The sequence below is a fragment of the Ursus maritimus genome, unplaced genomic scaffold (assembly GCF_017311325.1).
Source record: "Ursus maritimus isolate PB19 unplaced genomic scaffold, ASM1731132v1 scaffold_4, whole genome shotgun sequence".
Lineage (NCBI taxonomy): Eukaryota > Metazoa > Chordata > Mammalia > Carnivora > Ursidae > Ursus > Ursus maritimus.
Window position 1 is genome coordinate 62,782,184 of NW_024426552.1, and position 26,300 is coordinate 62,808,483.

General features: G+C 35.8%; 1 protein-coding gene across 4 annotated transcripts in view; it reads right to left on the reverse strand.

The window, feature by feature from the left end:
• Positions 1–26,300, reverse strand: part of GSK3B (glycogen synthase kinase 3 beta) — a 197,797-nt gene that overhangs the window by 90,913 nt on the left and 80,584 nt on the right. For all 4 annotated transcript variants that reach the window (XM_040621305.1, XM_040621306.1, XM_008708193.2 and 1 more), the window contains exon 3: positions 19,164–19,247. In XM_040621305.1, the coding sequence (XP_040477239.1) occupies positions 19,164–19,247 (84 nt within the window). The remainder of the gene's footprint in view (positions 1–19,163; positions 19,248–26,300) is intronic.

The window sequence follows — 26,300 nt, forward strand, 5'->3', positions numbered from 1 at the left end:
GAGGGAACACAAGCAGGGGGAGTGGGAGAGGAAGAAGCAGGCTCCTAGTGGAGGAGCCTGATGTGGGGCTCGATCCCAGAACGCCAGGATCACGCCCTGAGCCGAAGGCAGACACTTAACGACTGCACCACCCAGGCACCCCGCAAAGCAACCTTTTTCATGACACATCTGCAAAAGCAAGAGAAACAAAAGATAAAATGAACTTGTGGGACTTCATCAAGATAAAAAGCTTCTGCACAGCCAAGGAAACAGTGAAAAAAACTAAGAGGCAGCCCACCGAATGGGAGAATATATTTGCAAGTGATGCTACAGATAAAAAAGACTGGTATCCAAGATCTACAAAGAACTTCTCAAACTCAGTATGCGAGAAACAAATAAATCATAAAATGGGCAGAAGATACGAACAGACACTTTTCCAATGATGACATACAAATGGCTAACAGACACGTGAAAAAAATGTTCAAAATCATTAGCCATCAGGGAAATTCAAATCAAAACCACACTAAGATACCACCTCACGCCAGTTAGAATGGCAAAAATTGACAGGCAAGAAACAACAATTGCTGAGAGGACGTGGAGAAAAGGGGATCCTTCCCTACATTGTTGGTGGGAGACGTACAAAGTTAATTTTTGGCTCCACTCTGGAAAACAGTGTGGAGGTCCCTTAAAAAGTTAAAAATTGAGCTACCCTATGACCCAGCCATTGCACTACTGGGTATTTACCCCAAAGATACAGACGTAGTGAAGAGAAGGGCCATATGCACCCCAATGTTCATAGCAGCATTATCCACAATAGCCAAATCGTGGAAGGAACCGAGATGCCCTTCAACAGATGACTGGATTAAGAAGTTGTGGTCCATATATACAATGGAATATTACCCAGCTATCAGAAAGAACGAATTCTCAACATTTGCTGCAACATGGACGGCACTGGAGGAGATAATGCTAAGTGAAATAAGTCAAGCGAGAAAGACAATTATCATATGATTTCTCTCATCTATGGAACATAAGAACTAGGAAGATCAGTAGGGGAAGAAAGAGATAAAGAAAGGGGGGTAATCAGAAGGGGGAATGAAGCATCAGAGACTATGGACTATGAGAAACAAACTGAGGACTTCAGAGGGGAGGGGTGTGGGGGAATGGGACAGATTGGTGATGGGTAGTAAGGAGGGCACGTATTGCATGGTGCACTGGGTGTTATACGCAACTAATGAATCATCGAACTTTACATCAGAAACCAGGGATGTACTGTATGGTTACTAACATAATAAAAAAACATTAAAATAAAAAAAATTATGCTAACAATGGCATCTATTTTAAAAGACTGTCTTGAGATTATAATAATCTATAAAAAGCTCTTTAAGCACATTACCTGGCAAATTATAAAGATTCAGATTTTCACTATTATCATCTTTAGAAGGAAATGATACCACATTTTTCTTCCTGTACATCTAAAATAAGCGATTAGGTTAGAAAGAAATGTAAGTAAAGTGAGTGTATGTCTGATGACCCTCCTTCTTGTAAAATAAGAAATAAGGTCATACGCAGAACTAAAGGCAGCAAAAGTAATGCTGCAGCTAAGAGAAGAAAATTTCAGAGATCAAGATTTAGACAAGAAGATCCCAGCGAAGATGAGGTCTACTAAAAGGAATACATAAATAGAATACCTAACTGGTACCGAAGGGTATGTACAGAGAAATGAAGGAATGGTTAGTCCTGGGTTTCAGAAAGATCATTAACACAAATGCTGAAAATCAAGAAACCTGATTTTAATAAATCATTTGACAAAGTTAATCACAATATATTTATGAATGACCTGAAGATGTGTAGTATAGCACTGTATTATAATTTAATTCATTTGCTAAACAATCATACCAAAAATGAAGAATAAAAAGTTGAAAACATAAATGTCAAGTTCAAGGAAGGTTTCCAGTTGTAGGACTACAAGCTCTGTCCTTCTCTTGTCCCAATCAATATTTTCAAATGATTTCATATATTAGGGGTTGCGAAAGCAAATGCCTTCACTGGCTAAGCAACAAATGTAAATGTGTGAAGCCAAAGTGTGTAGTACAGTAAGGGGTAGTGGTTGATAAATCAGATAGACAGTACAAAACATAACTAAAAGCATCCTAATTCATAAAAATATTAACAGAATGTGCTAGCCAAATAAAACACGCCAGGGGATAAATTTGGCAGTCAGTTTATAATTTCTGACTTTAACATAACCACCAAAGAGTGACACAAACCTATGAATGGCTTAAAATGGAAGACCAAATAAGAATTTAAAGAACTCTAATAGTCTGGAAACCTAAGCCAAACCTTCAATATAATACAAAACCCTATGATTAAACTCAGAGTATCAATTTATTATGTAGAATGACAGATAAGACTTGACAGTAATTCAGCTGAAAAATAAATGAGAGGTGTTAACTGAAGAGAACTTAAAAGGCATTCAACATCGAGCTGCAGTTAATGAAAACCTTCGTGCAATATTAGGTTACAGCTCAAGTACTGTGTTCGGATCAGTAAAGATAATTCCACTCTGCTTTGCACAGTTCAGGCTTCATTTGACATATTGATGATATCCATTTTTAGGCAATGTATTTTATTTATAATATTAACAAAGCAGAATACCTCAAAGGAAGATTAAAGAAACCATGTCTGCTATAGGTTGAAATACTAAAATACTACCCTATGAGAAATATGGGGGGCTTAAATGATATTTAGACTACTACTTTGCAGATTAACATAAACCTATCTCTTTGCTCATACTTTGTTTATTCACTCCATTTCTTACCAAAAACTTGCAATTTCTTTAGAACCATAGAGAAGCTCTGTCCATTTTGTAGGCACAGTGTAAATGACCATATACATTTAAAAGATGTCATTTTGGGGGCACCTGGGTGGTTTAGTCAGTTAAACATCTGCCTTTGCCTCAGATCATGATCTCAGGGTCTTGGGGTCAATCCCCACATCAGGCTCTGCACTCAGCAGGGAGTCTGCTTCTCCCTTTCCCCCTGCTCATGCTCTCTCTCTCTCTCAAATAAATAAATCTTTAAAAAAAAAATCTCCAAAAAATTGCATAAGGTACAATTTAGGGAGTCTTTCTCTCAGTGGTTCAGTTTTCCTAGTTATCACTTCTATTAATAAACTACTCTTTAGCTGCTCTTAACCACTCCTCTATGAACTTCACTCTAAAGCTATTCATTCAAGAAGAAATTTAAATAACAATATTTCAATCACACTTGACAACAATTAAACAAGAACTGGAACAACTTCATTCTACATTTGGATAACAGATACTACTATTACACTCTTATCCTCAGATGATTTTTGAGGTCAAAGAAACAAAATTACTCGAGGCTACAGTTTTAAGTAGAATCATGCTATAATTCTAAAAATGTGATGGGATATGAAGCAGCATATCATAGAACCCAGCAATAAGACATTCAACCTAGTATCATGATAGCCCAGGATTCTCCTCAGAATTGAGGGAACTTGGACTAGCAAAAACCCCAACAAACAAAAAACAAAAAACCTGAAAATAGATACCTTTTCTCCAATATGTGTGCCAGGCTGGCTAGAGATGGGAATAACACTAACAATAAAGTGGGTGTGGAGTAGGAAAAGGGAAATATTCTTTTGCTTGGGATGGGGAAAGGGAGATAAATACTTGGCATACAACAAGATTATGGCAAGCTTCATCCTCATCTCACACCATTAACGCAAAATAAATACCAAACTATCAAAAGTTTTTTTTTTTTTAATTAAATCTACCAGAAGAAAACATGAGTGTGTTTGCAATCTTGGAGGACAAAATATCTATAAGCTATTAAGGAAAATGATGCCAATTAGATCACAAAAAATGTAAAACTTTTACACTACTTTCTGAGAAAACAACAACAAAACCAGAGCCAAATTTTAAAAATGACAATATTTTTGTCCATCAAAAAGTATTAGAATCAATGAATTCAGTAAAGTTGCAGGGTACAAAATTAATATACAGAAATCTGTTGCATTTCTATTCACTAATAACAAAGTAGCAGAAAGAGAAATTAAGAAAACAATCCCATTTATAATTGTATCAAAAAGAATAAAATACCTAGGAATAAATTTAACCAAGGAGGTAAAAGACGTGTACTTTGAAAACTATAAAATACTGATAAAGGAAATTAAAGACAACACAAACAATGGAAAGACAGATCATGCTCAAGGACTGGAAGAATGAATACTGTTAAAATGTCTATGCTACCCAAAGCAATCTACAGATTCACTGTAATCTCTATCAAAATACCAAGAGTGTTTTTTCAAAGAACTAGAAGAAATAATCCTAACATTTTTATGGAACCACAAAATATCCCGAATAGCCAAAGCAATCTTGATAAAGAAGAATAAGGCTGAAGGTATCAGAATCCCAGATTTCAAACTGTACTTTGTACAAAGCTTTAATAAAACAGTATGATACTGGTACAAAAATAAACACATAGATCAATGGTTTTAAAAAACAGGGAGCCCAGAAATAAACCTGCCCTATGTGGTCAATTAATCTATGATGAAGGAGGTGAAAATATACATTGGGGAAAAGACGAACTCTTCAATAAATGATGCTGGGAAATCTGGACATGAAAAAGAATGAAACTAAACTACTTTCTTACAGAAATCATTAAAACTCCTAAAAGAAAACATAGGCAATACATTCTTGGATATCAACCTTAGCAAAATTTTTCCGGATCCATCTCCTCAGGCAAGGGCAACAATAGAAAAAATAAACAACTGGGACTAGGAAACCCTCAATGAAACAAAAAGGCAAACTACTGAACAGGAGAAGATATATGCAATGATCTGAGAAGGGGTTAATATCCCAAATATATAAAGACTTCATACAACAACTCAACACCAAAAAACCCAGATAGTCCAATTAAAAATGGGCGAAAAACCTGAATCGGTATTTTTCCAAAGAAGACATACAGATGGCATACAGGCACATGAAAAGATGCTCAACATCACTAATCATCAGGGAAATGCAAATCAAAACCACAATGAGATATCACCTCACACCAGTCAGTATCAAAAAGACAAGAAATAACAAGTATTGGCAAAGATGTGGAGAAAAGGAAATCCTCGTGCACTGTTGGTGGGAATGTAAACTGGTGCAACCATTGTGGAAAACAGTATGGAGATTCCTCAAAAAATTAAAAGCACTGCCATACAATCCAGCAATTCCATTTCTGGGTATTTACTTGAAGAAAATGAAAACGCAAATTTAAAAAGATACATGTATCCCTATGTTTATTGCAGCAGTATTTACCACAGCCAGGATACGGAAGCAACCTAAGTGTCCATCAATAAGTAGATGAATGGATAAAGAAGATGTGGTACATATACACAATGGAATATTTCTCAGCCATTAAAAAAAAAAATGAAATCTTGCCATTCATGACAACATGGATGGGCCTAGAAAGTACTATGCTAAGTGAAGTAAGTCAGACTGAGAAAGACAAATACCATATGATTTCACTTAAACGTGGAATTTAAAAAATAAAACAAACGAACAAACAAAACAGAAACGGACTCATAAATACAGAGAACAAACTGATGGCTGCCATATGGGAGGGGAATGGGGAGACAGGTGAAATAGGTGAAGGGGATAAGGAGGTACAAACTTCAACTATAAAATAGCCAATAATATTGTAATAACTTTGTATGGTGACAGGTGTAGTGAGCATGTTGTAGTGCATATAAGAGTCACTACGTTGTACACTGAAACTAATATAACACTGTATGTCAACTATAATTTTAAAAATTTGACATTTAGTGGGGGCGCGTGGGTGGCTCAGTCGTTAAGCTTCTACCTTCGGCTCAGGGTGTGATCCCGGTGTTTTGGGATCGAGCCCCACATCAGGCTCCTCCGCTGGGAGAGCCTGCTTCTTCCTCTCCCACTCCCCTTGCTTGTGTTCCCTCTCTCGCTGGCTGTCTCTATCTCTGTCAAATAAATAAATAAAATCTTAAAAAAAAATTTGACATTTAGCAAAAATATTTCTGCTTACATATGACAAAGGACGAATTTTTGTTTAAAATACAAACAGCTCATTAATTATGACATAAGTCAATAAAAAAAGACTAACATTCCAACAGAAAAAAACTGAAAAAGGACATAAACAAATGGCCAATAATGGTCCTACCAATGGCCAATAAAAATTAAGATATGTAACCCCATTCATAATTAAAGATATATAATAAAAATAACAATGAGCTACCACTGTTCACCTATCAAATTGGAAAAGAAAATTCAGTATGAGAGGGGGCACCTGGGTGGCACAGCGGTTAAGTGCCTGCCTTCGGCTCAGGGTGTGATCCCGGCGTTACGGGATCGAGCCCCACATCAGGCTCCTCCGCTGTGAGCCTGCTTCTTCCTCTCCCATTCCCCCTGCTTGTGTTCCCTCTCTCGCTGGCTGTCTCTATCTCTGTCAAATAAATAAAATCTTAAAAAAAAAAAAAAAGAAAATTCAGTATGAGAAAACTAGGTATTGGAATGGGGCCACGTCCAATATGCACCGTCACACACTTCTGGTGAAAACCCAAACTCTTACAACCTTTTGGGAAATCAATGGGCTAATATATTCATCCCAAAGCAAAGACATACGGACATCCAACTCAACTCAGCAGTGCCATTTCTAGGAATCACGTGTATGAAAATGTGTGTCTATTCATATGAACACACAAAGACTGTTGAATATTTGTGGAGAGCAAGAAATTAATAATAATCTACAAGCCAGGAAGTAAAGACATGCTCAAAAACAAAACAAAACAAAAGCCCACATTAATGGGATATGCCAAAGCAGCACAGAAGCTAACTGAAAAGAGCTCCCAAAGGCCAAAGCTGAAACAATCTGATCAATAAAATATAGTATTCAATTATAACCCGAAGTATAAAACAAATGAGTCCACATGATATAAATTAATGACTAAAAGATTAAAAGATGGGGAGAAAAGACAATCTCTTAACCAGAAGAAATCCAAATAATTTATGTAGCCAATCTGCTCTTAAGGAGAAGGAACTCCTCCCTTTTAGGTGTGGGCTATGCACAGTGACTTCCTTCCAGAGGATAGAGCATGCAGAGGGGGTGGGTAGGGGGAGTAACTTTACAGTGGAAAAAACTGAAAAATGTGAAATCAGCCAGGTGGTCAAGGCTAATAACAACAGCTACAAGTTGTGCTGATACTATGTGCCCTTGATACGATGTGATGAAATGGCACTGTGGACTTTTTCCAAATAACCAGCTTATTATGAGATAAACATTAAACAAACTCCAATAGTGAGGCAACCTACCAGTACTCCTCAAAACTGTCAAGATCATCAAAAACAAGAATGTCTGAAAAACTGCCAGTCAAGAGGAACCTAACAGACATAGTTAACTAAACATAATGTGGTAACCTAAATGGGATCATGGAAGAGAAAAAAGACATTAGATAAAAACTAGGGAAATCTAAATAAACTATGGAATTTAGTTAATAATAATGTACTGATATTGATTTAATTGTAATAAATGTAACCTTACTAATATGTTAACAATAGGGGAAAACTGGGTGCAGTGTCTGTGCATATAGACATAAAATGCCATATTGTTATATTTTGGGGAAAAGAGGGGCAACATGTTAAAAATGATATGAATATTATTACATTAACATGTGGCATATGTTTGCATACAGGAAATTTACCTCTATAGGAAGGATTTGAGGATTTAGTGATCAGGGTAAAGATTTTACTTCTATCTACCCGTCCCGTGTTATTTCAATTTTTTTACAATATGCATTGTAATAATATTTTAGTGTCACTAAAATATTACAATAATATAAAAACAAGGTGGTAATTGATATTCAAAAGAAACTCCTAGATTTACATCTTCAAGCAAACAACAGTTATCATCATATTTGGTATTATAACCTTTATAATTCATGAAGAGGTCTTGATAATTCATCTACCTCAAGAATTTTACATTACCTATATATTCATTCTCTAGGTCTCACTCTCACCTAAAATGTCAGCATTTCATCAGCAAAATGTTCATACAGAATGAAAATACCACTTTAATAGAATACAATTTTAAAGAAGAAATAAATTGGGGTTATTTAGGCAACCTTTTTATTTCTGTAAATAAAATTCTCTGCTATCAGTGATTTTCACAAAGAAAGGTAAGAGAGAAGGAAAAGAAATGGAGTTGTATTTTGTAAACCAGACCATGTATACACTTAGCTATAACTCTGTACAGCATTTCTATATGTACACCATTTCCGTAACTTGAGATTTCATTTAATTAAAAAATAACAACAAAAAATTCTTTTCATCTAGGGGAGCTGACTTGACCCAAACAATCACTTAAGAACCCACTTCTACATCCCCAGCCTCACCTCCCACTACTATCACCATACTCCTATAATTTATGTACCAGAAATTTCAAAATACTTGTATTTCTTCTACACAGACTATGTTGTTTAACCTCACCAAGCCTTTCAAACATTCTGTACATCTATTTTTTTTTTTTAATTTATTTATTTGAGAGAGAGAGAGCACAAGCTAGGGAGGTGGGAGGGGCAGAGGGAGAGGAAGCAGACTCCCTGCTGGGCAGGGAGCCCGAAGTGGGGCTCGATCCTAGGACCCTGAGATCATGACCTGAGCTGAGGCAGACCCTTAACCCAGGTGCCCTTGAACATCTTGTACTTCTAATTTGACACATACCTATTATCTAAAGAATTCCTGAATAAGTATCACTTCTCCTACGTAATTCCTTTGCTGACCCTTCTGGATAATTTATTCCTTTTCTCTATAGTACTTCAGTTCATAGTCCAAATAATTGTTACTCCATGTGTCATTCTACAGTGTATTTCTTTTCCTGTCTTTTTCAAACTCATTTAAACAAACCTTATACTTTGTCTTGTACGTAAAACACTATATAGTGCCAGTAAACCGAAATGAACTTCAAGAATCCAGAGAGAGTAGGTGATTGGAAGAACACAGACTTTATAGATGAAGAGTCTACATTTGAAATTGGCTCCTGTGGTTCGTTACTAACTATGGAACTTTGAGCGAATTATTTAATTACACTAGACTTTGATATTCTCAAAGATAAACTTATAATAAAATAGTACTATTACCTACCTTGTAAGCACCAAGATGACTAAATGAGAAAAATGCAAAATATACATAGAAAAAAGCACTTTATGAATCATAAGATTTGACAAAAAGTTTAGTGTTTTTATTCATGATTTAAGACATTATATAATAATCTCTACAGTAATCAAAAGAATATCTCTAAGAATATGAATCTGATAAAAATTATCATATATATGGTATATTATATTTATTTGATGTTTTTAAGTATCTATTTTGATATATGTTTTATAATATTTTAGTACAATAGTACTAATTTATTGTGCTTACTTAAAATTTATTTACTGATGAAGTAAACAAAACAGAAGACAATCAGCATATGTTCAATCATTACTTTTCAGTCTATCCCTCTACAATACAATATGCACCCACTATAGCTGGAAGTCTCTATTTTATTCATCTTTTCTACCCAGCATAACAACTTCACTAAGCAGTCCACAAAATGTAGAAAGAAAGTGGAGAGCAGGACTTCTGGAATGGCAGAGTAGAGAGCACATGAGGTCTCCTCAGCAGAACAAAAATTTAACTGGTAAAATGAATAAAAAACAATCATTTGAAGTATCTGGTAATTTTTATAAGGGCATACAGCAAATGAAGAAACAAATCTCAATAAGAACAGCAAGAGTCTGTGGCATTTTAGTAAAGACCTGCTCCCTTACCCTAATATCCTACTTCCATGTCTGAGAAGCTCTATTCAGTACTTACTCCAGACAGGTATGGTCAATAAGATGGGTAGCTTCCTCTCCTCTCAGCTCTAGTCTGGGGCTATGGTCTCACCCCGGGAGGGACAGGCTGTGTCCCAAGATGCAAAAGATCTATTCAAGTTGGGCAGAGCCAAGAGGACTGTGTCTCCCTTTCCCCACCCACTCCCCAAAAGTAAGTCAGAAGCTCTACTCCAGGCATAGCAGGCTGGGGACCTGAGAGTCTCACCTTTAACTTGCTCATACAGCAGAGCGCCCATGCTGGGAATGGCAAGGTGTGAAGAACAGGGGCTGCCACTGCCCATCCTCCACTGCCCACTGATAAAGTGGGCGTGTTACTCTAGAAAAAGTGAGTCTTCACACCGAGTTCTAGTGCAGTAGAATAGGGATTCTGTCCAGAGGGAAAGACAGGCTAGCTCTGCCTACAGAGACTTTTATTTGTCACACAGTAGGGAAAACGTCATGCCTATGGGCATTGTCTAAAAACAATGGGGATCCTTGTGGAGGATGGGTAGGTCCCTGCAAATAGGCAAGGCACCAGAAGTTGAAGAGAAACAAGAAAAGAGAGAGCCAAAAAGAGCCTACCTGGCAACAGTCATCTCTGGAGGTCATTAAGGATATGCACAGGTGCTGGGTTGTGCAGGATGTGGGGGAGACTTGAAGCATTCCCCAAGTTGTACACAGATATATCAACACAGAGTAAAAGCATTACTGGCATAAGGGATTTACAAGCAACCTCAAATCAAACACGGAACAATAAGCTACTCTGATCCAAGAGCAACTTCCAGGAAATAAAATCATATTCATCCCTGGCAGTCAGAAAGAACGTGAATGCCCAAGGCTGCACCTTCTCAGGAGCAATCAGAGGAGAAATTCTAAGCCACTCGTAGCTGGTTCGATCTGTGGCAAATATAGACTCTTTGGTTTTTTTTTTTTTTTAATTAAAGATTTAATTTATTTATTTAACAAAGAGAGAAAGGGAACACAAACAGGGGGAGTGGCAGAGAAAGAAGCAGGCTCCCAGCGGAAGAGCCTGACGTGGGGCTCGATCCCAGAACTCCGGGATCACGCCCTGAGTCGAAGGCAGACGCTTAACGACTGAGCCACTCAGGCGCCCTCAAGACTCTTAGAACTGAGAAGCGGCACCCACGTCACTCACACATGCAATAGTAAAGGATAAAAATATAACTGGCTAAGGGAACTCAAAGTACAACCTTTGACCAATCAGTGACATTAAAAAGAAGATCTCAAATCAAGAATCTTAACTTAAGAAACTAGGAAAGAAAGGGTAAAATAAACCCACAGCAAACTGCAGGAAGGAAATGATAAAAGAGAACAGAACAGAAATGGGTGATTTACAGAACAGGAAAACAATTGAAAAAAAAAAAATCAATGAAACCAAAAGTTGATTCATATAAAAATAAAACAACAAGAACAACAACAACGAGAAAACTGACAAACTTTTGGCTAGACTGACCGAGGGGGAAAAAAAGACTCAAATTATGAAAATCAGGAATGAAAGAGGGGACATCACAGCTGACCTTATAGAAATAAAAAAAATAATAAAATAAGGGAAAAGTATGAAACACTTCGTGTCAATAAGTAAAATAACTTAGATAAAATGGACAAAATACCAAAGTGGACAAAAGAAAAAACAGAAAATCTAAATATACCTATTACAAGTAAAGAAACTAAATTAGTAATTTTAAAACTTCTCACAGAAAGTACCCCAGTATACAGACGGCTTCATTGGAGAAACCTACCAAACTTTCAAGAAAGAATTAATACCAGCTCACAAAAACCTTCAGAAGAAGAAGAAGAAGAAGAAGAAGAAGAAGAAGAAGAAGAAGAGGAGGAGGAAAAAGAAAGAAAGAAAGAAAGAAAGAAAGAAAGAAAGAAAGAAAGAAAAGAAGAAGAAGAAGAAGAAGAAGAGGAGGAGGAAAAAGAAAGAAAGAAAGAAAGAAAGAAAGAAAGAAAGAAAGAAAGAAAAGAAGAAGAAGAAGAAGAAGAAGAAGAGGAGGAAAAAGAAAGGACTCATAAGAGACTACTAATCAATATCCCTTATGAATGCAAAACTCCTCTAAAAAACTACTACTCAGCAATGTATAAAATGATTATACACCATGACCCAATGAGATTAATTTCAGAAATGCCGAGTAGGTTTTAGCATTCAAAAAATTAATGTAATTTGACAAAATTCAACATTCCATGAAATGCTAAACAAACTAGGAATAAAAGGGAACTGCTTTAAACCTGATAAGTGACATCTATAAAAAACCCACAGCTAACATCATACTTAAAAAGAAAGACTAAATACTTTTTCCCTTCTAAAATCAAGAACAAAATAAGGATGTCTGCTTTCATCTCTTCTCAACCTTGTCCTGGAGGTTCTAGCTGGGGCAGTGGCAAAAAAAAAAATAATAGGCATCCAAGACATTATATTTTGATAAAAAGGTCAATTCATCACTTAGATATAACTACTATGCACATATAATGTATCAACAACAGAATCTCAAATATATAAAGCAAAAACAGAATTGAAGGAAGTAATGGACAATTCTACAATAGATGGAGACTTTAATACACCCTTTCAATAATGGACAGCACATCTAGATATAAGAGCAATAAAGAAATAAAAGATCTGAACATTATAAACCAAAACGATATCTATCTATCTATCTATCTATCTATCTATCTATCTATATTTACATCCCCAAACAGAAAAATACACATTATTCTCAAGTGCACATTGGATATTATCCAGAATAGGCCATATATTAGGCAACAAAACAAATCTCAATAAATTTAAAATGGATGAAATCATATGAAGTATCTTCTCCAACCATAACAGAAACTAGAAATAAATAACAGAAGGAAAAAAATAACAAATGTGTGGAAAATAAACATCACTCTAACCAACAGGACAAAGAAAATTAAACAACACACTCTGAAAAATGAAACATTAGAATACACTTGGGATACATAAAAACAAAAATCCAACATACCACCCTCTGAGTGCTATCTTCACTGCACTCAGTGGGAAATTGAGAGCTGTAAATGCCTACATTAAGAAAGAAGATTTCAAGTCAATAACCTAACTTTACATCCTGAAGAACTAGAAAAGAAGAGGAAACTAAACCTAAAGCTAGCTAAAGGAAGGAAATAATATAGACCAGAAACAAATAAAATAGAGACCAAAAAAATTCAAGAAAATCAAAAGCTGATTCTTTGAAAGCTCAAAAAAACTTACAAACCTTTAGCTAGACTGACAAAAAAGACACAAAAAACTAACATCAGAACTGAAAATGAGGACATTACTACTGACCTTACAGAAATAAAAAGGACCAAAGCAGAATACTATGAACGAATGTGTGCCAACAAATTAGATAGCCTACATGAAATCAACAAATTCAAGGAAACACATCAAATATTAAACTAACTCAAAACAAAATACAAAACCTCAACAAACCTACGTAAGGAGAGACTGTATCAATCAGTAATCAAAAACTTAAAAAAAGTAAAGTCTAGGACCAGATAGTTTCAATGGTAAATTCTAACAAACATATAAAGAATTAACAATTCTTCACAAGCTATTCCAAAAAAAACAGAAGAGTTTAAGTGTTTAGATTAATGCCTGGTGTACAGTAAGCATCACACAAATTTTGGCTATTATCATCACTACTACTACTATTATTGTCCTAAAACAAAAAGGCTATTTATTCTTTTCTAAAAATTCTCCAAAGTAGACACTGTACAACCTCTCCTTGTTTAGCAATAATTACTGAGTTATTTTTAAATGTTATATTTCTAATACACTGCTCCTGGAGAAATAGACATTCTATGCTAAACAGTACAGCATACTATACAGACCCTGGAGAAAGACTGCCCAGACTCCTAACTTTGCCACTCAGTAGCTGTATGACTCTCAGGTACTTACTTAACTACAAGTGCCTGTTTCTTCTATAAAACGGGGGATAATAACAGTGCCCATTCTTCACTGGGCGGCTATAAGTTTTAAGTGAGTTATAATTACATGTAAAGTGCTGAGAGCAATATCTGATGCATAGGAAGTGCAATATGTATTTGCTACTATTAAATAACAATTTGTAAAGTAGTAAGTTAATGTTTATTAAGTGTTAATTATATGCCAAGTGCTACGATAAAGCACTTAAACATTATTATACTTTTTTTCTAACAAAATCCCTACTGTACAGATGACAAGGGGAAAAAGGCTTACTAAGGTAAGTATCTTGCCTAGTCATACTGCTATCAAGTGGCAGAACTGGGATGTAAACCAAGCTACAAAGCCAGAGTTCTTTAATTTTCAGAATAGATTCACCCCTACCCTTTCCTCTCCAAGGCTAGTGACAAATAGGCATAATCAAGCACAGCATTGTTCTCTCTGATCCCAGAAGCAGTGGTAGAATCTTCTGCTTCTGCACACAGCCCTCTACACAGTTACTATCAATAGAACAAAGTTGGTATGAGGAATGAAATCAGTTTGTCATTCTTGCTATTTACTGCCTCTCATGCAAGTAGATGAGAGTTTTTTTTAAGGAAGGCTATTTCTTTATTATTCAAGTAATCAATCTATGATGAACACAGGTAAAATATTTTCACATGTAAGGTTACTTACAGAAATTTTTCTTAAAAAAAAATTAATTTAAATAAAATTTGAGGCTCCTGTAAAGACACAATGTGGTTTACATACTATATCCGTCCTTCAGAATCCTAGCAGAGGTGAGGTGCAACTCAGCAAAGACAATGTCAGCTGGTCCCATACCCTAGTTTCAACCAAAGCAACTTTGCTTTTTATCTGTTCTATTTATAGAATAGGGTTCTTCATAAAATTTTGTTTAGGGGAAAAGGAGCTTCTACTGCCAAATATTGATATTGAAAAAACACACAAACTCAGAACTCACAAAAGTATCATAAGCCTAGACTTTCCAAACATTCAAAAATCCCCATTTTTGTCTGGTCAAGGAGAAAGAGTGCTAATTTTTCTGAACTAAATCAGAGTTACTAAAACCTACTGGGTAATCTAAAGTATACTAATTGACTACAAGATGCTCTAGTTACTATAGCAAACACTAATAATTCAAACCAGAAGACTATGACTAAGACTAATTATAATTAGGTCACACCTCTGGTCTCTGTCCTGACTTAATTCCCCCTTCTTTTAGTTACCCTGGTTAGTCCTTTCCCCAGTTACATGCTAAAAGCTGATTATTTACAAACCCTAAAGAAAAATAGTCTTTAAAATGGCAGAGTGGAGCAAAATAAAGACAAGTTCACCAAAATAGACATAAGCCTTCAGTTAATCTGTTGTCAGTGGAAATATTTGCCAAATATTGCAGTAATCCTACTCTTACTTCACCCAGAGCTGAAGAGTGCTTACAGACAAAAATTATGATGAAGCCCTGGGGTAGCTTAGCTACCATTTTAAAATTAAAAATAACAGTGGGGGAATTGTTAGGGAGTATTATGCAGTTCAAAAACTCAATGGAATATTATATAGCCAATAACTATAAATACTATGAGGCAAAATGGAAAATTCTATGAGATCTTCAAAGTTTATAAGTCATAAATAATTACTCATGCAACTATGTAAAACATGTACAAATGAAATAAGATAGACAGATAGATGGATAATGTAGAAGTCAAAAGTCAGGATAGTGAGTGAAAATTTTTTCTTCTTTAAAATTTTCCAAAAAGGGAGTAATAAAGGTTCAGAAAGAAGAAACACCAAGAAAGAGAATGAAGGTCACTCAGGACAGATGAGAATTCATACAAAGACTCAGAAAGATCAGATATTCAAAGAAAAATGGGTAGAAACCCAATAAAAGAGGGGTACAGAAAACCCAGAGAATGAGGTTGAAATCCATATAGGAAGTAAACGAGAGAGAGAGAGAGAGACAGAGAGACAGATACCAGAGTTGAAGAGGGAAAAGAAATCTGAGGGGGTGACACAGACCAAAAGAGAGGGACAGAACACCAAAGACCAAGAGATAGAGACCCAGAACCCAGAGTGAAAGAAGCAGAAACCAGAAAGTAAACAGAGACAAAGGCATCGAAGAGACTGAGAAAATGGTAGAGAGGGAGAGATGAGGATGACAATAAGAGAGTTATGAAATATTCCCATATACATCAACCAAGTCTTTCACCCTTATAATCCTGAAACACTGAATTCTTCTCTTTCTCCTCCTTACAATTTCTAAAATCGTCCCCGTAATTGCCTCCTCACATCTCCTTTAGGCTCATGTTCTGACCATTGATTTCCTGTCCGGACATTCCCCTAAGCTCTCTGACAACTCCGAAAAGAAACTCTTCATGGAGTTTTGAATCCCAGTCTCTTCATAGAGGTTTTTTTGTTGTTTTTACTGCTTTGCCCTAGACAAAACCTGGATCCCACCCAAAGGCACTGGCTTCTTTGCAGCTCTCCCAAATGGAGACTGTTCTCACATCCTAGGATCAGCAGGCAATACTTACTGCTGGCTCTTTACTGTCCTGGTTTCAAACATCCCTTCTCCCTTCTCCCAGAACTCCTAAGAGCTCTACCACATGGCTACACAACTCCATCAAAGCAATCTTGTCAGTATCCTTTCTCTACTTAGCACCGCACTCCCCACTGCCACCTAGACTACCACCTATGAAATCATACGTGCATCTACTTAATGGGAATTTCTATTTGTATGTCCCAGAGGCATCTCGAACTATTATTATTTCCTCCCCCCAAACTCTTCTAATATATACATATAGGCAGTACATAATGCTTCTGTTAGAAAAATGCCTACCTAATACAGGACTGTCATATTCAGAGAGAAATCATCTTTAAAGATTTGTAAGAATTTCCTAAGACATTTAGATCCTTTTCTAAAACATAGTTCCAAGTTCATTCTCAGTAACCTACTCATAAGAGTTAGAACAGGTAACTACAAACCTGAGCTCTCAACTCGAGAGCTGAACCCATCTTCACATATGGGACATATTAATTTACTACCTGGTCTCTTGAGTGATGTCAGCCCTGCCAGAACAATTCAGAAGAACGGAAGTAGAGACCATGAGTAGGGCAAGAAGAGATCATTTTTTTGGTGGCTAGAAGATTATGGGAGGTCCTGAACCTGTGTATTTCTGCATATGTTCAGAAAACCTTTCTTTTTTGTTAAGGAAGGATCGTTATTTTCAGCAATATATCACAACTTTTCTTTCTATTTTTTTTTTTTTAACAAAGCTATCCAAAATTAAGAGGAATTTTTTTTTCACTTTGGAAAATCTAGAAAGCTCAAGAGAAAGTTCTGAGATAAATAAAACATTAGAAAGTACATTTCTTTTTCATAGTAGACAGAGGTTCAGTGTCCTTCTGGTTAACCTCCCTTAATGTCTTCTCAATTGCTCTGTATCTGTAGACCATTTATGATAAGCAGCTCTGAATAGCAGCAGGGAGGAAAATCCATCCTCTGGGGTACACAGATAACAGTCCACCGTCACTCCCAAGGCAGGATTAAGTGAGGGTGAGGGCAGACTGTGATCAAGGCTTTCACCAGACCAAAACCAAATACATAAACCTTTTGATGCTGCCACAAATAGAGTCTTATATTCAAAAGTTTGACATTCTTCCTTTTCTGCTCTTTATCTTGGTAAGCATTAAATGAGTTAATGTTTGTAAAGTACTAAAAACAGTGTCTCCTATACAGGGAAAGCTATATAAATAAAGTAATCATGAGAAAATGTTTAGGTGATTTGTAAGGAGGCCTTTGCAAGCCAATCTCCATGTAATCCAGTGGTTCACAGAACAAATAATTCTGACCTTTACTTTCCTCCCTGGGGTATTATAATGTCTTGCATCTAATAACAAAAAGTCATGAGGATGCAAAATTCCATTATAAGAGTGCTGTGAACATAACAGATGTTCCATAATTTTATTTGGGAAGGGACAGGAAAAAGTAAAGACATGTCAAAACAGATAAGATTAAAGACATAACAGGCAGTTTGCTAGGCTAAAAAAAAAAAAAAAAAAAAAAAGGTAGCATGAACCTCATAACCTGCTTTAGAAACAAAAGTGCTCAAATACTTACAAGGGCTTACAGTCCCTGATACAAGCACCTGAGAAACAAGAGTCACTAAGGAGCCAATTTGCTAATTACGGTTGCTAAAACATTAGGTATGACTGACACAAACACATACAAATATTTAACATTTATGTATCTACAGGAAGTATATCACAATCATGGCTTAATACATAGGTACCTTCCCATATTACAGGCTCTGACATGAAAAAAAGAACTTGTAAGGAAATAATCTAAATAAAATTTAATGGAAAATGATTAAACACTGGTACACTGGGCAATAGTTATATGAAGTAAAAAGAATACCGGGCTTAGAAATCAAGAGGAATTATGGATTTAGGAACTTTAGATAGTATATACCAGAAGTCTGAGGTCCAAAATATCAAATGGACTTATCCAAAGTCATATTTGTTCAGCCAAAAAGATTAAGTGGTTTATTATTTGCCCTGCCTTCTCACCCAAACCAATGAAGTAAAAAATGTAAGGAAAATATTGAATCTGGGAAGAAAGGAGAGTGAACAGGCAGAAAGAAGCAGGTAAAACAGAAGAAACTGACTTTCTGTGCTTCCAAACTCCAGTGAGCACAACGACATTAGTTACTTTCATCATCTGAACAGAAAGACAAAAAGGGACGGGAATGCACAGCACAAAGTCTCCTTTAATTATCTTTTGCTTTCACAAAATTAAATATGATCATAAATAGTGACCACTTACAACAAGCTCTGTAATATTATACCTTTCTAACTTTTTCCCTTGCCAAAAATAGGTTAAACTTGCCTCCTTATGTTTAAGTCTCATTCTGGTCCTAACCATTCCTGTTTCCCCTTTCCCTCCAATACTTCCACTTAAAATGACATCATTTTCCACCTCTAATAAACAGGTGGAACTATCATGGGGCTCCAGAAGCACATAAGGAACACAGAAGATTTAAAATATGTATGTATATATATAAAGAACTAAAGACAAATATTCTAAAAAAAGAAAATTCTTAAAAATTCATTCCCTTTATTATTTCATAAACAATTTCTGATATAACTAATGATATTCAATGATTATATCTTGAGCTCAGAATCACTATGGCCTGTGTTTTAGAATTCTTCCATTTAATTAGCAAAACTGTTCTGCTAGTTGGGCTAGGGTGGGGGGGTGGGGTGGAGAATGATGACTATTTTTAGAAGAATAACAAGTCTATCACAATATTCAGTACACACTTTCTGCAAGACCTACCTTCTCACCACTTGAGTAGAAGAAATAACGCAATCGGACTATGTTACAGTGATCTAGCTTTCTCATGATTTGGAGCTCTCGGTTCTGAAAAGGAAACACATGAAAATATTTTTTAAAGGATAAATGCTATTCACCATATTGACTAAGATTCTAAGATCTCATTACATTAAACACTACAAAGAGCAGGCTATGGGTATGTTACTAAAAATTATGGTCTAGGGAGTAGGGGCCTGGGCAAAATAGGTGAAGGGGATTAAGAGGTACAAACTGCCGACTGTAAAATAAGTCATGGGGATGAAAAGTAAAGCATAGGGAATATAGTCTATAATACTGTAATACACTTATCATGGTAATTTCATAACTGTTGAATCACTACATTGTACACCTAAAATTAATTTAATATTATATGTCCACTATAGTCAATTAAAATTTTTAAAAATTAAAAAAATAACAAAAAAATTTTAAACAAAATAAAAAGTATGGCCTATAGACCAATGCTGACCTGCAACCTATTTGTTACTAGTCTATGTTACTAGTCTACTACTTTCTACTACTCTGAAATAAGATAAATACAGAAATTGAGAATAAGTACTTAGAATGTTTTATAGCAATTTGATAGAATAATTTCATATCTGTGAATTTTATAATAAAGAATGGGGCCTATATTTTGTATTTTTTTAAATTTCACTTTTCTAGTAACTGATTTGTATTATATTTTACAAAAATATCAGTCTTCGATGAACTGGAAATCTTTAAAACTAATATTTCACCACTGTTTGAGAAGCAGTGTGTATAGTATGTAAGAGATATCTGGAATGAGCTATTACTACTGTAATCTTTCGCAACTATAATAAAAATCTAACTTCTCACTAAACAAATGAATTTGGGTGCAAAGAGCTCTTACAAGCCATACTATCTTCCACGATACAGTAAAAAAAAAAAAAATCTGAGAGCCCATAAGAAGGGCTCAGTTGCTAAGTTAAAATATGGCATACTAGAAATTGTATGGTCCTGACAAATTTACAAACCACACAAATCATTTTTTCCTTTGGGGAATTTCAAAGTTATGTCATTCTTCGTGAAAAGAAAGCATTAAATAATACGATGACTTCTTAACAACATAAGTTTTTGCAGTAATAAATGTGCAGAGTATATATTAACAAAGAAGATAAATTCCAAAAGTATACTTGACTATCAGAAGTCCAGTAAATAAAGGCCAAATTACATAACACAGAGAAAATATTACAAAGTACTAGCTATATGGACAGGAAATATAAAATTTCAAAATTCTGGAAGAGCTACAAAACATAAAGTTATATACCTGGGAATCTGCAAGGAAAAATGCTTTATGGTCAGAAAAAAGGCCAAAAAAAGAGGGGTTGAGGATTGCACAGCAGATGAGGAGCCTAAAAAGCAGAACTGTCCTAGAGCAGAGCGGGCTCCAGTTTTTAGAAGATGGTACCAGAAATATGCAAACGTTTCTCCTCCTCCAGAAACTTTCAACTGTCTCTATAATTGTTCTAGCATGTCATCTCAGGGAAACTGGAAACTCGAAAGGACTTTCCTCTATCCCTTTAAATTGACCGTGAGAGCTGGGTTCATGTACAGTGATATTTAAAATTCTTTCATAGGGGCACCTGGGTGGCTCAGCTGGTTAAACAGATGACTCCTGGTATCAGCTCAGGTCATGATCTCAGGGTCCTGGGATGGAGCCCCACGTCAGGCTCTGCACTCAGTGGGAAGTCGGCTTAAGGATTCTCTCTCTCCCTCTCCCTCTGCCCTTCCCTCCACTCGTGCTCTCTCTCAAATAAGTAAATCTTTTTTAAAAAATAAAAAAAAATTCTTTTATAGAACATCAATCTTTCATCCCATTACTTGTTATAAAATGTTTATAGCTGAAGCAATAAACAAAAACTCAGTACAGTATAATTGCTTTAATAAAGATAACTCAAGTCACATTCTGAGTTTTAACTGTGACAGAGGAGAACACAAAAAACTACCAACTTCAAAACTGTGTCTATTTGCATTTTAAACTGATGCTAAGTCTGGAAGTATGTCTATACTTTGCCAGTTCACATCTATATAGCCAGTTTTGTGGAAGAACTGCTAGTAAGCTAAGACTCTGCTCTCATGATACACAGACATTAAGATTGTTTTTCAACATAGCCAACTATGTTAAAATAAGCTCTTTTTCCAGACTCATTAACCAAGTTATAAAAGAGAACTATTAAATTCTCAGATAACAGAAGTTATATAAGTTTATGCATACTATATTTTACCAGAAAGAATGCATAAGTGAAGCAAATACATGGACCTAAATATTCATCTACCCTTACTCTTTTGACATATTCTATTCTTTTTAAAGTCTTAAATTTTCTCATCTTAAAATTCCCTAAAAGGTCTAAAATATAAATTTCACAGAGCAACATTTATAAGTATTAATCATGCCAACATTAGGCAAAGTTAATGCCTGACTGCATTTAAATATACAACTATTACAAGCCTAGCCATTGTTTCTAAGTCATTCTTTATTAATTCACTAATGAAATACTAATTCCATAGAAAACACCGTTATTCTACAAATATTGTACACCTGTTCTATGCCAGGCATCATTCATAATGTTAAGGATATGGCAGTGAACAAAACTAAGTTCCTATCTTCATGAAACTTACAGTCTATTGAGGACAGTGAGGAAGAAGCAGTATTATTTTCACATACCTTAAGGAGACAGAGCATGATATAGACAAGGAGCTATATTTTGGATAGGGAAGTCAGAAAACACCTCACAAAGGAGGTAAGATCTGAACGCAAACCTGAATGATAGGATGATGACAACCACGTGAAGATACGGGGGAAGAGCACTGCAGTTTATAGGAACCTCCAAATGTAAATGGCTAGAGGTGGACATGACATATTCAAGAAAAAGCTAGAAGAATAATGTGATTGCAGCACACTGAGTAAAGGAAGAGAAGAAAAGTTCAGAAAAGGCAGGCAGGGGGTATGTCTATAAACTTTTTTTTTAATAATTTTTATTTTGTTATATTAGTCACCGTACAGTACACCCCCAGTTTTTGATGTAATATTCTATGACTCATTATTTGCATATAATACCCAGTGCACCATGCAATATGTGCCCTCCTTAATACCCATAACCAGCCTATCCCAATCCCCCACCCTCCCTCCCCTCTGAAGCCCTCAGTTTGTTTCCCAGAGTCCATAGTCTCTCATGGTTCATTCCCCCTTCTCCCCCCCCCTTCATTCTTCCCTTCCTTCTCCTACCGATCTTCCTATTTCTTATGTTCCATAAATGAGTGAAACCATATGATAATTGCCTTTCTCTGCTTGACTTATTTCACTTAGCATAATCTCCTCCAGTCCCGTCCATGTTGCTGCAAATGTTGTATAATTGTTCTTTCTGATGGCTGAGTAATATTCCATTGTATATATGGACCACATCTTCTTAATCCAGTCATCTGTTGAAGGGCATCTTGGCTCCTTCCACAATTTAGCTATTGTGGACAATGCTGCTATGAATATCGGGGTGCATATGGCCCTTCTCTTCACTACGTCTGTATCTTTGGGGTAAATATTCAGTACTGCAATTGCTGGATCATAGGGTAGCTCAATTTTTAACTTTTTAAGGGACCTCCACACTGTTTTCCAAAATTATAAACTCTTTTAATCATGGTAAGAAACTGAGTTTCATATTAAATGTAAAGGAAAGCCAATGTCATTTTGATCAGGAAAATGACATAATCTGATTTACCCTTTTAAAAAGATCATTCTAAAAACTGAGAGAATAAATTTGATGGAGAAAGTGGTTCAAGACTTCTGTTTTCATCTATTAAGTTTGAAATGTTTACTGGCCATCCAAGTGCAAATACTGTGAGGCTCAAGGTAGAAGAAGCTGAAGCTGGAAATACGCATCTGAGGGTCATCTTCATAAAGGGAACTTAAAGCAAGGGAACCCAATGGCATCACCTAGAGAAGAAGTTTAGACCAGAATACATAAATAAATATTCAGAGGTACAAGAAGTGGATCACACGGAGAAGTAATGAAGTAGGATGAAAAATAGGAGAGAAGGTTATCTTAAAACCAATTTAAAAAAGTTTTCAGAAAAAGGCAGGGCCCACTTATGTGAAAAGGTGCTGAAAGGCTGATTAAGATGAAAAGAGAAAACTGATAATTGGAAAGGGTAAATGCAGGATGCCAGTGACTTACAAAGGTGGCTTCAGTAAACAGTGGCATCAAAAGCCTGACTAGAGTGAATTAAGGTGGGTTTGGAAGACATAGGGGAAGGTGTAAGAAATTAGAAAGTTTAAAAAGAGGCAGTATTTCCAGCTACAGTGGAATAAAGAGATTGATAAATCCGTTCCCCCTCAAAACACCTATAAAAAGGACTACACTGTAGGGGTGCTTGGGTGGCTTAATTGGTTAAATGTTTGACTCTTAGTCTCAGTTCAGGTCATGATCTCAGGGTCCTGAGATCCAGCTCTGGGTCGGGCTCCTCGCTCAGTGGGGAGTCCGCCTGAGAGACTCTCCCTCCTTCTGCCCCACCCACACATTCGGGCACAAGCTCTCTCTTTCCCCCCTCTCGAAATAAATAAACTTTTTTTTTTTTTTTAAAGGACTACACTGTAGAAAACACCATTTCAAGGCTCTGGAAATCAAAGGTGACAACAAATCAAGTAGCATTTACTCTTGAGAAGCTGCTAGACACCAGAAGTGGGATAATGGGGATAAGTGGCCTTTTTGCCAGGGGATGCTTCCATCTCCAACCACCACTGCCCAGCTCAGAGATTGAGAAGGTTTTACCCAGGCAGGGTTGCGCACGAAAACCAGGAATTTTGCCTGGAGAGGGAGCTACCATCATTTAGAAAAGAGAGAAAAATCCATGTCCAGTGGCACTGGCAGTAAAAATGGCATATCTGATAGGAAACAAAGTGAGAAAGCTCACAGCTCCGTTACCCTGAAGATAAAGTCCCAGCTGAGGAAAATGACAGACTTGGCAGAACACTAAAATATTTAACAGGAAGATCCTGGACATGAGATGCACAGAAGGGCTAAATAAGCTCTCCACATATTCCTGGCTGACTGAAAAGCTGTGCACTTATGCAGGGGAAACCCAATAGGGCCTCAGAGAAAGTAAAAGTTGAGGCCAACTTAAAACTGGCCAAATTTTAAATGGACGCCCCCACCCATGTACAGAATCATCAAAAAATGATGGAAGCCTTGTAAATTCAAGATGTTTGAGCACAATCTCTAACCAATAACTGCCTGCCCACTAAACTATGCAGACATAGTCAGCCACTGAAAAATATCAGGCTAAAAAATTAAAATTAGAATAAAAAAAATTAACACAGAATTTAGGGGATTCAAACTGTGAAGGTAAAAGATCCTACAGATTAGATGCAGGTAAGTTACAAAAAAAGAAAAAAAAAGGAAAATTCCAAAATAACAACCTTCAGGAAGATTAAAAAAAAATCAGAATCCAGAGTTGCTACAAATATATTATCTGAAATGTCCAACTGTAAAAATATTAAAATTTTTTTTAAAAAAGGAAGAAAAGAAAAAAGAAAATGTGAGACATACAGACAACAGAAAGAGCTGACCTACTCTTAAGTTAAAAAAAAAAAACAGCTAATAGAAAGTGAGTCTAGGTAGACACAACTGTTGGATTTAGCAGACAAGAATACAAAGCAGCTATTCTATTGAAAAACATAAGGACCTAAAACCACGAAACTCCTAGGAGAAAACATAGGGAGTATATAAGCTTCCTGGTATTGGTCTTGGCAATGATATTTTAGATTTGACAGCAAAAATTAAAAAGTGGGACTACATCAAATTAAAAAGCTTTTGCACAGCAAATAAAACCATCTACAAAATGAAAGGCAACCTATGTAATGGTGAGAAAATATTTTCAAATCATATATGCAATGGGGGTTAATATCCAAAATATATAAAGAATTCATACAACTCAACGGCAAAAACACAAGCCAATTAAAACTGTGCAAAGACCCGAATGGGCATTTTTCCAAAGAACACATACAAATAGCCAACAGGTAAATGAAAAAGTGTTCAACATCACTAATCATCAAGGAAATACAAATCAAAACCACAATGTGATATCACTTCACACCTGTTAGAATGGCTATCATCAAAAAGATAAGAGATGAAGTGGTGGTGAGGATGTGGAGAAAAGGGAACCCTTGTGTACTGATGGTAGTAAATTAAATTGATGTAGCTACTACAAAAATTAGTACGGAGGTTCTTCAAAATATTAAAAACAGAACTACCATGATCCAGCAATTACACTTCTGGATATATATCCCAGAAGTGGGTATATATCTGGGTATATATATCTGACCATTATCTTGAAGAGACACCTTACTCTCATATTCACTGCACATCATCCACAATAGCCAAGACATGGAAGCAACCTAAGTGTCCATTAACAGATGAATGGATTAAAAAAATGTGACATAGACAGACAGGAATATCATTCAGCCAGAAGAAGGACATCCTGACATTTGCAACACGGATGGACCTTGAGGTCATTATGCTAAGTGAAATAAATCAGAAAAAGACAAAATAGCATATATCACTTATATGTGGAGTCTAAAAATCCAAACTCACACAAAGAGACAAGAAGGGTTGTTACCAGGGGCTGAAGAGTGCGGAAAAGGGGAGATGTTGGTCAGAGTACAAACTTCTAGTTATAACATGAATAAGTCCTGAGAATCTCACCTACGCCATGGCAACTATAGTTAATAACACCATACCGTTTATTTCAAAGTTGCTAAAAGAGCAGATCTTACATGTTCTCACCACAAAAAGAAATGGTAATTATAAGGTGTGACATGTTAGTTAGTGGTATGGTGGTAATCATTTTGCAATATGTAAGTACATCAAATGAACATGCTGCACACCTTAAACAAACACAACGTTATATATCAATTATATCTCAATAAAGATGGGAAACTTTTTTAAAATATAGAATAAATATGTTCAAAGAGTTAAGGGAAATCATATATTAAAATTAAAGAAAAATACAACAATTATGCAAGTAGGAAATTTCAATAAAGAAATACTAACTTTTTAAACCTGGAAATACTAGAGTTGAAAAGTGTAACAA